This window comes from Phoenix dactylifera, chromosome 11, assembly GCF_051530095.1.
Source record: "Phoenix dactylifera cultivar Ajwa chromosome 11, Ajwa_hap1_PhDact_Kaust_v1.1, whole genome shotgun sequence".
Lineage (NCBI taxonomy): Eukaryota > Viridiplantae > Streptophyta > Magnoliopsida > Arecales > Arecaceae > Phoenix > Phoenix dactylifera.
In genome coordinates, this window is record NC_143200.1 from 14819080 (window position 1) to 14833912 (window position 14833).

The 14833-nt window shown below is 39.7% G+C and overlaps 2 protein-coding genes across 2 annotated transcripts; one reads left to right on the plus strand and one right to left on the minus strand.

Moving 5' to 3' along the window:
• The first annotated feature begins 4088 nt into the window (after positions 1–4088).
• On the plus strand, positions 4089–7151 carry LOC120109410 (glucuronoxylan 4-O-methyltransferase 3-like). The gene has a single exon (XM_089926157.1). It carries the CDS (start codon positions 4450–4452, stop codon positions 5326–5328), a length of 879 nt encoding a protein of 292 aa, XP_089782283.1. The 5' UTR covers positions 4089–4449; the 3' UTR covers positions 5329–7151.
• On the minus strand, positions 6807–13789 carry LOC103697985 (zinc finger/BTB domain protein). Its single transcript, XM_008779932.5, has 3 exons — positions 13476–13789; positions 10077–10191; positions 6807–7150 (listed from the first exon to the last, which is right to left on the minus strand). Exons 1-3 carry the CDS (start codon positions 13701–13703, stop codon positions 7077–7079), a joined length of 417 nt encoding a protein of 138 aa, XP_008778154.3. The 5' UTR covers positions 13704–13789; the 3' UTR covers positions 6807–7076.
• Positions 13790–14833: the final 1044 nt, after the last annotated feature.

The following is a 14833-nucleotide window of genomic DNA, read 5'->3' on the forward strand; positions in this document are numbered from 1 at the left end:
AGGCCCGGGAGGGGAGTGGGACGGCGGGCCGCGGCAACCGCGGGGGGAGTGGGGCTCGGGAGGAGGCCGGGACGGCGGACCGCGGCGACCGCGGGGGGAAGGGGGGCTTGGGAGGGGGCCGGGACGGCGGGCCGCGGGGGGAGGGGGGCTCGGGAGGGGGCCGGGATGGCGGGCCATGGGGGGAGGGGGGGCTCGGGAGGGGGCCGGGACGGCAGGCCGCGGCGACCGCGAGGGAGGGGGGGCCTCGGGAGGGGTCCGGGACGGCGGGCCGCGGCGCCTGCCGGGGAGGCGGCGGCCATGGCCGCCCCTTCCTCTTTTTTTTGTTGTGGTGGGTTGCAGCAGCGGCTGGGGAGCACGGCCACGGGTGGCTGGGCAGCCACGGGCTGCCTCCCAAAACAAAAAAAAAAAATGAGGGCCGGCGGCATTGAGGAGAAGAAGGAGATAGAGAGGGGGAGAGAGAGGGGGCATGGTGAGAGAGGAAGAGGCGGTGGGATGGAGATTTTTGGGAGGAAAAATGAACTTTTAAATGGGGGTATTTTGGTCAAAAATACAGCTTCCCGACAAAGCTGAAAACAGCGTTTTCGGAAAGCTCCAAAATGGAGCTTCTGCCAAAACGCTGTTTTCAGCTTCCTGCAAAAGCTGAAACAGCTTTTCCAAAATTTTACCAAACATTCTTTTTTACCTAAAAGTACTTTTGGAGGGCCAGAAAGTGCTTTTTGGCCCTCCAAAAGCTCCCCCAAACAGGGCCGTCTCCCTCCCTTCTCCCCTCCGCCCCTCCATGTCGAAACCAAGTTGTCCTCTCCTGCGTCAAATAAAAAAATAAAAATGAAAATGCACCTCCTTAGTTAGTGCACCATAGCTTCCTCCATATAAAAACCCGTTCTCTTCGTAATTTATGCCTTGAGTGCATTGCTTCCCCCCCCCCCCCCCCGCCCGCGCCGAATTTAAAAAGTTTCAAATGGATCCCTTGCAAATTGTTCCAGATTGATCTTGTTGTTCATTCCCGCAAATAGAGTGGTGTCACGTGACCCTCACATGACAGAATAGAATTGCATTATGATCAAGCTGCCCTTCATATCATAAAAAGATCCATTGTTGGATCACCCATTGCACGGTAGTGTCAGGACTTACCTTCATTTGTCACCATTAAATCATCCATCACATAAATCTTAAGGTGCTCCAAACTTCTTTATTCATATGCATGCATAGATCTCAAAGCAATTAGTACATAACCAAGATCATCCATCCACTTGTACATTCTTAAAGCAACTAGTGGATGATCTAGATTATTCATCTATTTGCACAAATATCAAAGCAACCGCACGAATGATTCGGATGATTCATCCATCTGCACAGATCTCATAGCCTAAATTATTCACCATCTGTGCAAATCTCACAGCTGGGTGGATAATCTGGATTCATGCGAAAATGGAGAAGAGGGAAGGCTTCTCCTCCTAACCGACCGCCACTGGCGCCACCCCCACCCTTGATGGGGGGCTCCATCTATCGGAGATCCTAAGGCTAGGGGAGTGCTATGGATGGTTTGAGCTCAAAAGATCAGGTTTTAGTGGGGTAAGAATGGTTCGAGGCAGCCAGAGAGGTAGAAACTAAGTCGCGCCAAAGATCATGGGTGTAGAATTGGGAAGTGGAAATTGAGAGATTAGGGGAAAATTGGGATTTGGGCGAATAGGGAGGACTAGACTTTGGAAAGAAGAGAGGGATTCGCAACAAACAGAGAAGTAGTGCACCGGTGCTACAGTAAAAGGCTCATTGGTGTTGTCACGTGTGGTCTCCGCTGGCTGCTAGCAATATGGAGGAAGACGAAGAAGATAAGAAGAGGCGATTTGAGAGGAAGAAGGGGATGGTGCATGCATAGATCTCCAAGCAACCGTGAAAGATCCAAATATTCATCCTCTGCACAGAGCTCAAAGCAATCAAGTATTATTTATCCGCATGCACAGATCTCAAAGCAATCAGTGGATGCTCAAGATTATCCACCCCTTGTATAGATCTTGAAGCAATCCAGACATTCATCCATGTACACAGATCTCCAAGCAGGCATGTGGATGATCTGAATACTCATGCGCCTGCACAGATCTCAAAGTAAGCAATAGATGATCGGATTATTCATCCATCTGCATAGATCTTAAAGCAAGCCAAATATTCATCTCCCTACATAGATTTCAAAGCTTACACGAATGACATGAATATTCACCTGCCTGCACATATCTCAAAGTGATCATGTGGATAATCTGAATTATTCATCTACATGCGTAGATTTTAATAAGATGTTGGAATAGTTTAAAAAAAAGGGAAAAGAAATTTTCATCAATTGAAATGGTCTTATTTTGTCCAGGGATCGGTTCGGAATGTTTTGAATACTTCAAGAATCCATTTGATACCTTTAAAATTAAAAGGTATTTTTGAGATTGGCCTAACATTAAGGGGCTATTTCAGTAATTTTATAATAAATAATTTAAACTCCCCCCCCCCCCCCCCCCAAAAAAAAACTTCATTAAATCTCTCCTCTCTCCCGTAAAAAAAAAGGTAACTGAAAAATTTACCTCCCTATCTCCTGAAAAAAAAAATGTAACTGAAAAATTTACCTCCCTATCTCCTGAAAAAAAAAAAGTAACTGAAAAATTTACCTCCCTAATTAGCACACTATGGCTTCCTTAATATAACAGTCCATTTCCCTCCGCAATTCATGCCCCGAATTGGTTAACCTTCTTAAACCGTATTCACTCCTTTAATTAATTTAATTCTTATTTTTAACAAATAAGTAATGCAGAGAAAGAAACAAAACGACTTGGGCGAGGAAAAAAGTGCTTCATATTCAATCAGTAGCGGCTGAAATTGCGGACGACCGTTTTGCCGAGGATGACCAAAATCCGGACTCCCACGTATGGACGTCCTAACGTCTCCATTACTTCAAAACTTTGGCTCCTACACATGCCGGACCCATAGATGAGTTTTTTTCCTAGCCCATGACATGATGCATATCAGCAAGAGGTTTTTGCAGCTACTACTAAACTCATCCCCAAATCACGCTATTTGGTTTACATGACTAGCTACGTGGTATAGTGAATTCCTTTCATTTTTATTTAATGTGATGGAAAAGTCATCATCCATAGATTAAACCCAGAACCTTCCCCCTTGGAACGAGGGGTCGGTACACAAAATTCAAATTAAAAGACATGGTCATGGACTTGCCATTGGAATCCATTCAGGCAGTGTACAGTGTTTGATAGAGAGTTTTGTAGGGGTGGTTGCTTCCCCCTAGAGTTGTTGGGCTTCATTGATGTTCTTTAATTTAGCTGTCAGTATCATGTGTTATTTAGACATTGAGAAACTGTCAAATCTCACCCACTTCCCAGGCGCCATGGAGACTAATCAAACACTGCATGTGTTCTCAGAGGAATGGGTAAACGTTTTGCTTAAAATATCAATCTAGGTTCACAGTGTCTTCTTTTCCCCCCTCCTTTTCCAGGAACCAAAGCTCCTCTTTGAAATTGGTGTTTTGCATCAAAAAACTGTCATTACTAATATGATTTAGAGATTAAATTTCTTAAATTTTATTCATCATGATGTGTACTAGTTTCAGTAAACTCCAAATGGGTGACAACATTTTTTGATTCAGTAAACACTGGATGCAAGGCAGCTTGCCGGACTAAGGAATGGATGCAATCAACATTAATTCTTGCTATTGCTGAAGCTGCAGTGGAGCATTTTTGTTTGCGAGTTGTTCATGATGTCTTATTATACAAAAATGTATTTCAGCCTTCCACCTACAAAAAAAGAAGAAGAGGATAAGTATTTTATCTAATTATTTATGGATTCTTGCTAATCATAGGACAAAATCTAATTTTGAGTTTGCATAAAATCTACTAATGTCTTCAAATAAAGTAATAATTAAACATATCCCTCAGCTTGCTGGGGTTGGGGGAATCTAAAGATTAAAACCATCTTGTCATAGATGCTTGCATACTTCTTTCTCATAAATCCTGAAAAATATTCATGGGATACATATGATCTAAATCCTCCAAAGAATGTCTCAAGGCACTTCAATTGTTGGGTGCTCTTTTTAACACCACCATCCAGCTAATTCCAACTGGGTCTCCTCTAAAAAACAAAGAGCAAAATCCAAATCGCCAAAAACAAATTTCTTCTACGGATCCTTTGCCAGAACCAACGAGACACCCACACTTCACGTTGTGGTACAACATCTTATCACCTTTGCTGCACTTAAAAAATATCCGTAAAATCCAAGTCAACCAGCCTTTCCTCTTCTTGCCCCAGTCACTTCCACCTCTTTTCATCCCACATTGACGGGGTAAGCCCTCAAATCCATTGCTAAGACTCTTCTGAACATCATCCCCTCCTCCATCTCCAACAGTCTTTCACCCTCTCAACTGGAGCAAACTAGGCATCATCCCCAGCCACCCACCCATGAGGTCCAAAATCCATGGCACCCTGAATCCAAAGCTCTTCTTCCTTGGCTTCTTCCTTCTCTTCATCCTCTACTTCGTCCTAAGATCCAACCTCTCTTCCTCTCCATATCCACCAACCACTTCTTCCCTACAATTTAATTCATCAGAAGAGACCCAAGCTAGCCTACCATCAACAACAACAAGACCAACACAATCCTGCACGAAGATCCCACCCTCCCTAGCAAACACCATCATCCACTATGCCACTTCGAACACCACCCCACAGCAAACCATCAAGGAGATCTCCATCACAGCCCAAGTACTAGAGAGGAGGTCGCCATGCAACTTCCTGGTCTTCGGCCTGGGCCGCGACAGCCTCATGTGGACCGCGCTCAACCATGGCGGCCGCACCGTCTTCCTCGAGGAAGACAGGCAATGGATCGAGACAGTCCAACAGGAGCTGCCAACTCTGGAAGCGTACCATGTCAGGTATGACACGAAGGTGAGCCAGGCTGAGGAGCTTCTGGAGCTTGGGCAGCTGCCGGAGTGCACGACGGTGGGCGACATGAGGCTGTCCAAGTGCCGGCTGGCGCTGAAGGGATTGCCGGAAGTGTTCTTCGAGGTGGAGTGGGATTTGATCATGGTGGACGCGCCCACGGGGTACTTCCCGGGAGCGCCGGGGAGGATGGGGGCGATATACACCGCGGGGATGGCGGCGAGGTGGAGGAAGGAGGGGGAGACGGATGTGTTCGTGCATGATGTGAATAGGCTTGTGGAGGACCGGTTCAGCAAGAAATTCTTGTGTGAAGGCTACATGAGGCAGGAGAAGGGGTTCTTAAGGCACTTCACCATTCCCAGCCACAGGAGTGGCATGGCCATGCCCTTCTGTCCTAATTAATGGTAGTATGGATATATGAAGAGTTCTGGATTTCTCATTTGGGATAGCTTGCTCAACTTTGGGGTTAATTTCTTTGGATTCATGTGTGGGGGTTCTTTTTTTGGGTTTTCTAAGAGGAGATCATGATGCAGTGGATTGATTTCTTAATTCGGTATTCTTCAAGTTCTCCATGAAGAACTCCATTAATGTTATCATGTGTATCTATTAGCGACAATTCCCATCTGGGATCTTAGATTACTATCCTCCATCTTTTTATTTTGGATGAGTACTTATCTTTGCCATCAGCAGGCATGGGCCAATTTGGATTGGTTGTGGGGGTTGGTATTGCTGTGTCTCCATTTTTTGCTGGAAGCTGGAGGGATCAATTGATTTGTCTGTTTGATATTCTTCAACTTTTCAGGGAGATATCTCGATCTTAAAAAAAAACAAAAATCTTCTTGTGTGCTGATGCGTACAAGATACCTTTTTTAAGCATCAATTTTTTTTACTAATATTTTTCCTGTTTTTGTTGGGTTGCTGTTTTTGTGAGCTGATGTGCACTTTGGGAACAATGACTTGGCATATTGTAGTGGCTTTCCAGGAACTTGTGGTTTTGGGGCGAGCCGCACAAGTTCTTGTGGTTTTCAGTTCTGATTGGCAACTGCCGCTTTTCTGAAATCATGTAAATGAGCTATGAAGGTTATTCCATTGCAATCCTTTGTGCACCCTGGGAAAGTATTATGGCTTTCAAGTGATTCCTAGGAGCGTATCCTATGGAACCATGCTTTGGCTTATCTTGTCATTTCTCTCAGAAACATGTATAGAAGCTAGATAGGCTTCTTTGCCTGTAATTTCTTGATCGACTGTTTTTCTGATAGGCCATTCTGATGAGGCAGAGGTCCATGGAGTTTATGGCAGAAATCTGTTTTGATTGTGTGCAGGAGCTTGATTTCTGGTTGATTTTTGCCCTGAATTCTTTCCTCATTCTAAACCTGATTTTCTTTTTGTTCAATTTGTGATATGAAACAGTGTATTATCACCTTTCTGTTCTCTCACACACAAAAATAATCACCATGTGCAAAATGACCATAATATCTTAATGCTCGATGAGGCAGAGTTTGATGTAGAATTACCAATCAAGCACAAACTCGCCCAATGTTAATAGAAAAACCATTGGGCTCCCAGGATTTAGAACAATGAGGAATCTGGGACATGTTGACAGGAGTAATAGCTGAAAGTCCATCTGCAAACTAACTGAAAGATTTCTGAAAATGATGGTCAATGTTAATTGCTAGACAATTTGAGGAATCAGACAGAGAGAGCTACTTATAACACTTTTAAGCTGTAATCAGGCCACAGATACCACTTGAACCAGAGATCAAAGCTTAGGAAACCATTCGTTTTTCTTGCACTCAAAAGTCTTCTCTACCAAAAAGAAAAAAAAGGTTGTACTACAAGAATGGTGAATGGAGTGTACCGGTGCCAGTTAAGGCACTAAATTAAACCATAAGAGCAAACAGCTAATTTCACTTGAATGATTTTTAAAAGAGCCAACTTTCGTTGTTCCTGGCCATCTCCTGTAAGTAATCAGAACATAGTGCTCGAGCCACACATGCCGTTAGCCAGACAACTGGATTCCATTTACACCAAGTTTGATTAAAAAGCACCCATAAAAGATGAACCAAACTCTTACACGGTTGTCGAACAAAGAAAAATGCCGAGCTCAGTATAACAAACAAGGTTCAGAGAGTAAATAGTACAAGCATCGCTCAACGAACACGACGGACCTTCTCTTCCTGCCCCAGCCCAAGTGATTTTTGTGCTCCAGCAATTCCCTCTGGATCTGCAAGCAATGGATCAGGAAATATGTGGAGTTACTAAAGCAGCTATACACATAAAAAACAAACGTATAAATATGGCAACGCTAGAACCAGGATTGAGTTTATAATAACAAAGAATGCATTCAAAGGACTATATAGATAATCAAGGGACTATAACCAAGAAAGCTTATTCCCTTTTATTGTGCAGTCAACTTCATGAATCACACAGCATATTATGCTATCAAATCCTAAATTCCTGGTAAATGCAAAAATTATTGGAAGATATCTCAATGTTTCACAATCTTGATCCAGGTTCACCAGGTCCCTCCTTGTCCTCTCTTCAACATCATCTGAGCCCAGCACCCAAGGGCCTCTAGTTATAGCACCCTCGTACTAACACATGGCATCAACTCTTTAGAGTTTTTTGTGCTTCCCAACTATGTGTCCACATTTCTGTCGTGTGAGATTTCACTTGATGATGAAACGTCCACATTGGACATCTCATGGGTGTTCTCATTATATAATAGTATCGATGGTTTTGCTGTTTCAATCACTTCTGCATCATTAGATTCATGTAGGTGGAGGAACATGTACCCATTAAAAATGGCATGAAAAGTGAAGCTGCCTTAATATGCATATGATATATATAATATAGTATATAGTATTTAATATTTACATACAAACACACCTCCGTGGAGTGGGACTGTGAGAACCCGTGCGGGCGTGTGTTTAGTCCCACATCGGTTATTCGCTGGATAGATCTTGAATACTTATACAGGATCAAAGAACCTAAATAATACCTTCCAGCTAGCCATTTTGGGTGAGGTCTTGGGTTGTTATAAATGGTATCAGAACGGACCCGGCCCATAACCTATGTGAACTAGGGGACACTGCAGCATGGATCCATTAAGGCTGACCACGAGCCAATCGTGGTGTTTGTGATTCGATTTGAATGGATTTGAACCCTAGCCTGACGAGGACGTCAGGGCTTGAATGGGGGGAGACTGTGAGGACCCGTGCGGACGTGTGTTTAGTCCCACATCGGTTATTCGCTGGGTAGATCTTGGGTACTTATACAGGATCAAGGAACCTAAATAATACCTTCCGGCTAGCCATTTTGGGTGAGGTCTTGGGTTGTTATAGGGACTGTTCCGGTTTTTCGTGGAACAAGGTGCACAGCCTTCCCAACATGTTTCTACACTTGGGACGAGGGATGTCCCAGGACACGCTGATCGGGGTGTTAGGATAGTCCTATCCCGACACTTGGGATGATACCCAGTGTCCTGAAAGATGTCCCACTGGGATTGAAACCATGCATATATATTCCAATTACAGCAAGAAATGGCACTAGTCATGTCAATGATAATTAATTTGAAACATGGTGTGAGCTATTTGCAGCAGAAACTAAAGTAAAAGAACCTTGATGTCCATCTCAACTGTGCAACAACCATATTCAGAGGGGCAAAGGGGGACTCAAGTTAATACTATACTAAATAAATATACACCATTTTCAGATGTTATCAACATTCTTGTTTATGTAACATAGAACTCCAAAATGGAGTATTGGGATTTATAGACAAGTCCTTTCAAACCAAAAGGTGAAGAATAAACAAGCCTCAAGTATTCATGGTCCATGAACAGTGAGACATTACGGTGGAGATGGCACTCATAAAACCTATATATAGACTAGATAGTCTAATATACACTATCAACATACACACTCATACATATATGCAGATACATAAATATACCCTGAAAAAGGAGAATCTTTAAGGTGATCCCACTAAATACACCTATGGAAGGGCTATATCATCATCAGCTGCATACTTCTGATTTGTGACAGGTTCAAAATCCTGAAGTAAATTACTCAATATAAAGGAAACTCTTCGAGTCCATAGAAATGAGAGAAAACAATCTTGAATTTTATTAAGATGATCTCATACATTAGATGGCTTAACCAAGGGTATGCCCCTAGTTTAATTTAATATAACTAAAAGAAAGAACTGTAAAGAATGGGGTAAAGGACTCCAAGCTAGAGGCATAAATATCCATTGAAATGATTTTAGTATCAAAACCGAGTAGGTTTTACACGGGGATTGACATTGGCATTCATATCTTTTTTCAAGTAATACAAGGCTTTGGCAATCTCTCTTAGAAAGTGGAGGCATCAGCATCAACATCATGAAACAGGCAATGCAAGCCTTCAGCAACTGAATAAGAGTTCATATGGGAATATTGAAAGTACTAGTACAATAATCAAATAGAAATACTTGCATAAGATCAAAAGAAAGTACCAGCATAAAGACATTCATTTTAAGAATCCTATAGCATCAAGTGTGAAGACCAAATTTTAATTTACAGTAAGCAGAAGTTAAACCAAAATGAAATGAAGCTTTCAAAACTACATCATGCATCCCTTACTCATCATTTTTGGAAATGAAAAAAGAGAATGCAAGATAGATCTCCATCACTGAATCCCTTTGTATGCTCCACTAAATGCGACCATTATTGAATCGCTACCGGTATTTCTACAATCCATTCATGGGGGAATGAAAAAGCATCTTTCCCATAAACAACAATAAAATATGATTTCAAATAATTACAGAATACCAGAATGTACTAAAACAAATATCTGATAAAAGGTATGAAGCATCAAAGGTATCATTAAGGAATGTACTATTAATATCAACTTAGTCTATATTTATAATTGAAGTTCCAATAAAAAATAGTGCAAACTGCAAAGTTGAAGGAATTGAATATGAAATCAATCATCAGAGACAAGCATCAAATCATCAATTTCACATAGAAAGATCAAATAAAACAAAGCATCAAATAAATTGAAAGTAAAAGACAATAGAAACAGAATAGAAAGTGAACATAGAACCAACCCTGAACCCTACAAGCGCCACAAAAGCCCTACTTAAACAATGGCAATGGCAGAATACTTACCAAAAAACTGTGTGAAAATGCGAACAAAAAAATTCAGGTTGCGAGATGCATTATATGCCATAGCAGGAGGAAGAGGTTTCACAATGGTGTCTATACTGAAAACTCGCTGGAGAAACTGGAAACATAAGAAAGCATCCCATTAGAGCATCAAAAGTTATTAAGGAACACAATGTTTACTATTTCAGAAAGTAGAGACATACATGAATATTCCATTGTAAACCTACAAATATTACCACCATGTTAAATAAAATCAGATATCCAGCAAAAATAATCACTCATTATGTATGACAACATTCATATAAGAGAGTTCACACATGGACCAGATTTTCAAACTTGCCTGGATATGTACTGATTCCATACATCTATAATCCATGCTAGCATAGAAGATCTTGGATATATAAATATTTCAAAAGTGTTTCCATATGATAATACATACTCCTACATAATCACAGAAGCTTTAGCCACATGCTCAAATACATATATAAAACAAAATATCCAGATTCAAGTCAGCCAACCTATGAATTAACCAACACGCAGCCATCAAGTTTGAAGTACTAAGGTTGCACATATTTAAGCTTTTCGACCATCCAAGACCATATCCCTTACCCTAAAGACATTAGTCAGACCCTTTTTGACAACTTCCATTAAAATTATATAAGAACTTCCCTCATCGTATACAGACCCTCTTACCAACCTGAGTTTGGCTCCCTGACACGAAAGTCTTTGGTCTCAATTGAAATAAACATTTCCTCACAAATCTGTCCTCCATCGGTGCACCTGCTAAGTTTTCTTTTTTCTTTTGTTGTATTATCCTAGTGTTACAACATTCTCCTTATTGTTATCATTCATCTTCTGAATACATAAACTTTTCATTTATTCATTGTCAAATATTCAATTCAAAACAATGCAGAAAATAAATAATGGAACTGTCGTGATCGTGCAGCACTCAAGTTCTTCATAAAATGGCATCATATTTCCATTGTTTAATATAAAAGCAATAAATTGCAAACAAATGTTTCAATGAACCTCTTTTTCAGCAATTTGATTGAAGTCTCATCTCCATAAGCTGTCCTAAAAGAAAGTAAAATCAATACTAATCTGCATGCTGTCTGGATAGAAGAGGAACTTGACAAAAGATAACAAGGTATCTTTCTTCAGAAAGTATCACCACAAAACAGAAAATAGGAAATGATGATATGGGGATTTAAGGACCGATAGAAAAGGTTGGCTGAAAACATAACTTCAACCAGAGTCCTATCTGGGTCCAGCTTATGTCAAATTAATGAAGCCTGAACTTGATCAGACCTAATTCAATGTATTTAAACTCTAAATAGTACAGAATGAATCCAGTCTTTCAAATCTGACCATGATTATGTCAGAATGAACTCAGCCTGGCCTATGAACGAGTAAATTTCAGAAATGACCATAACTAAAAGACTACAATAGTCTCATGTGAAAAATGCCCACCCTGATATAAATGCATCCATACAAATGGGTTGAACAGCTCACCCTTGGCAAGAACTCAGACTGATATATGATACAACCTCCTCATCCAAATTTTCATTAGTCAGTCCTAAACACCAAAAATGTAAGTCTTATAACAAGCCCATGAGGGAACTAGATTTGGCTGAGATGTAATTCTGGTACCTAGATATGGCTAATTTTTCTCGGTATCAGGTCTTACAAAGAAGAAAGATCTACAAAAATAAGGTTTAGACCGAAATTCAGTGCTCAACGAATCATACCATTAGTCTGGTCACTACTATAAGTACTACAGAGTCATTGCTCATTACCGTGAAGGTGATACATAACTAAATAGAAATGCACAACAGTGGATATTAGCTATCAGATCTATGAAACAGTATAATTGGAATTGCCTTGTCTTCATGGCAAGAAAGAATAGACCTTAAAAACCTTCTTCTCTTCTCTAATCCCTTGACACAAATTCAAGCCCTCCTTTCACCAGGGTTTCCTCATATAGCTGTCACAGTCCCATACCACTGCAATCAACGTATGACCTCTATTAACAAAATATTAACTTACTATCTTAGCATTTCAAGGTTTTCATGGTCATGCATCTCAGCATTCTAAACTACACAATTCCCCCACATTATGTGTTTGGGTCTCATTATTTCCCGACACATTGGCCCAAACAACATCTGAGCATTTTTATTATTTTAAATTCTTCCCACAGGCCTCAAATGTTCATACAACACTTTAGTTATACTTCTCTCCATCTTGTTCCAGCACAATCAGATATCCTCATCCATGTCTTCACACTTTAGTATACAATAAGTTTCAAATATCAAATTAATCAACCTAAAGAAAAACAAAATCACAACCAACCCAATCCTCTGATACCTCTTCTTGAAACAAAGTTCTGACTGGTGAGAATATACTTAAAAAAGCATGCACTGTTAACTCAAATCATCACTTTCTTGCAATGAAAGAGATGAAAAGTGGATCTCCACATAAACCTACAAAATCCAGCTTTCTCACAAAAACTGAAACTGATCAATATCAGGGAAATTGACAAGAAATTATAAAAAAGAAACGAATAAAATATTACACTCTTTATCTATAAACAGACAACAAAATCCTTCCACTTCAACACAACATTTTATGAAGTACCAAATATATGCATACAAAGAAACCTGCCTACTGATGACTGGATGGCTGATTACTGTCAAACTTGGTTAAATTTCATACCTACAGAATAAAAGAAGGCAAAAGAAACCATTTTAAAGTACAAAGCTAACCAATATAAAGCACAATAATAGAGAACCCCAACTAAGTATTTAGAAAGCTCAAAAAACCAGTTACAAAAAATCCATTATGCACATGGTCTAATTTATAGATATATAATGCCCACAACAATGAATAAACGGGAAAAAATGTCAAAAAAGTTGAAACTTATCAAGCCCACAACCTGAAATCTCTTAGAAAAATCAGTTTTGAGCCTTCAGAAACACTTTAGAATGAAAAAATAAGAACAATAAGGTAAACCAGAAAAGAATGGATTCTACCTCAGTCTCAAACACTGCAATTAAAACCATAAAGTTATCAACTTTCGAGGCCAAAGCATGCAAGACAACCCATGGCGGAACCACTGAAAACTATCAAAGTAAAGCCCAATTACATAGAACCCAAATAATTATTTACAAAAAGCACGATGAGAAACCACCCTGTGAAAAATCTAATCTACAAAAATAATAACAATTAGACCGACAAGAAAAAGGGGATAACTCCAAAACCCCGTATTGATTACGTAAAAATTTACAAACAAAGAGATTAACCACGCCAAATCAACCCAGAATCCAGACACGTCAAAGAACAAACTCCACCTCAAATTCAAAGAAAGCAACTAGACGAACGAGAAAGGGACCGAAGGGGAATCACCTGGAAGTTCCTCTGGAAGCTATATCTGAGCTCAGGGTCGATCTCCGCCTCGAGGTCGTCGTCATCGTCCTCGGCGGCGCGGGAGGAGACGGACTTCTTCTTGCGGGGGACGTGCATGGTGGGGGTGGCTCCGGGGTGGTTGGTTGCCCGGAGCTTGGCGTCCTCGAACTTGTTGCTTGTCTCCTCGCCCCGCCATGGCGCGGACGCCAGCAGCTCTTTCTTCCCCATCTCGCTCGCTCGCTGGGAGTCTCTGGGAAAAGAGGATAGAATAGAGCAAAAGAGGGAGGAACGGACCAAGGGATTGGATGCCGAGATTCTTTTATAATGCGTGAAGAGCCATGGTTAATACTCATTTTCTTTTGGATTTTTTTTTCTTTTTTTCATAGATACCTACTAAATATCTAATTTTACATGATTATCCTTTCAAAATTAATATTTACATATATATCCTCATAAACTTTATTAATGTACAAATGCCTCTAATATAACGATTATTCTAAAGATATTAAAATAAATTATATTTATATTAATAAAAATAAAATAAAATTTTAAAATTATACTATTGTCCCCATCTTTTTTTTTTACTATCGGGATCACGATCTATTTACATATCTACCCATTAAGAGTATTTTAGTCATTTTAATTTAAAACCATTAATTTTTTAGCATCGTTAGATAGCATGGGTACATATGCAAAAATAAAAATAGAAAAGGATAGAATAGCAAAACAAGTATTTTACAAGGATATACATGCAAATATCAATTTTGGAAGGATATTCATGCAAAATCCGATATTTAGGAGGGTATGCATGCAAAAAAACCTTTTTGTTTTTTAAATTATTTTATTTTATTTTTATGTATAAGTTCTTGCGCATGTGTGTATCTTATAGAAAGTGGCAATATCACCAAAGGGTGGCAATGGATTAGGTCAAATTTGGATCGGATTTAAATTATGCTTGCTTGGCTTTTAGGTCAAATTTGGGTTTAAATTAGTCTAGGTTTTGGCTCATGATTTTCGATTAGACTTGATTCAGGTTGCTAAGTTGTTTTATAGGACAAAAAAAGTTGACCTGTACTTATTTGATTCTTCTGTTCATTCTAACTCTAATTTAGATTTATAATGCACAATTTTAATTATATAAAAAATCTATATTTAAAATTAAATTTTATTTAATTTTTATGTCATGATAGTAATAAGTTTGTAAGCCTATCCTATGTCATGAAAATTATCTTCGCTTTACTTTGGAAATTAGGAGAACAAAGAAAGCTAAAAATGAAAGATAGCCATAAGATGTGAATCAATAGTTTATGATATTTTTATTTTGTAGAAATAATGTGCTTTATTAGACACCAAATTTA

Coding starts and splice junctions, on each gene's coding strand:
- LOC120109410 (XM_089926157.1), top strand. CDS start 4,450: ATGAGGTCCAAAATCCATGGCACCCTGAATCCAAAGCTCTTCTTCCTT.
- LOC103697985 (XM_008779932.5), bottom strand. CDS start 13,703: ATGGGGAAGAAAGAGCTGCTGGCGTCCGCGCCATGGCGGGGCGAGGAG. Junction 10,192..13,475: donor GCTTCCAGAGGAACTTCCAG/GTGATTCCCCTT, acceptor TTATGTTTCCAG/TTTCTCCAGCGAGTTTTCAG. Junction 7,151..10,076: donor CATTTTCACACAGTTTTTTG/GTAAGTATTCTG, acceptor CATTGCTTGCAG/ATCCAGAGGGAATTGCTGGA.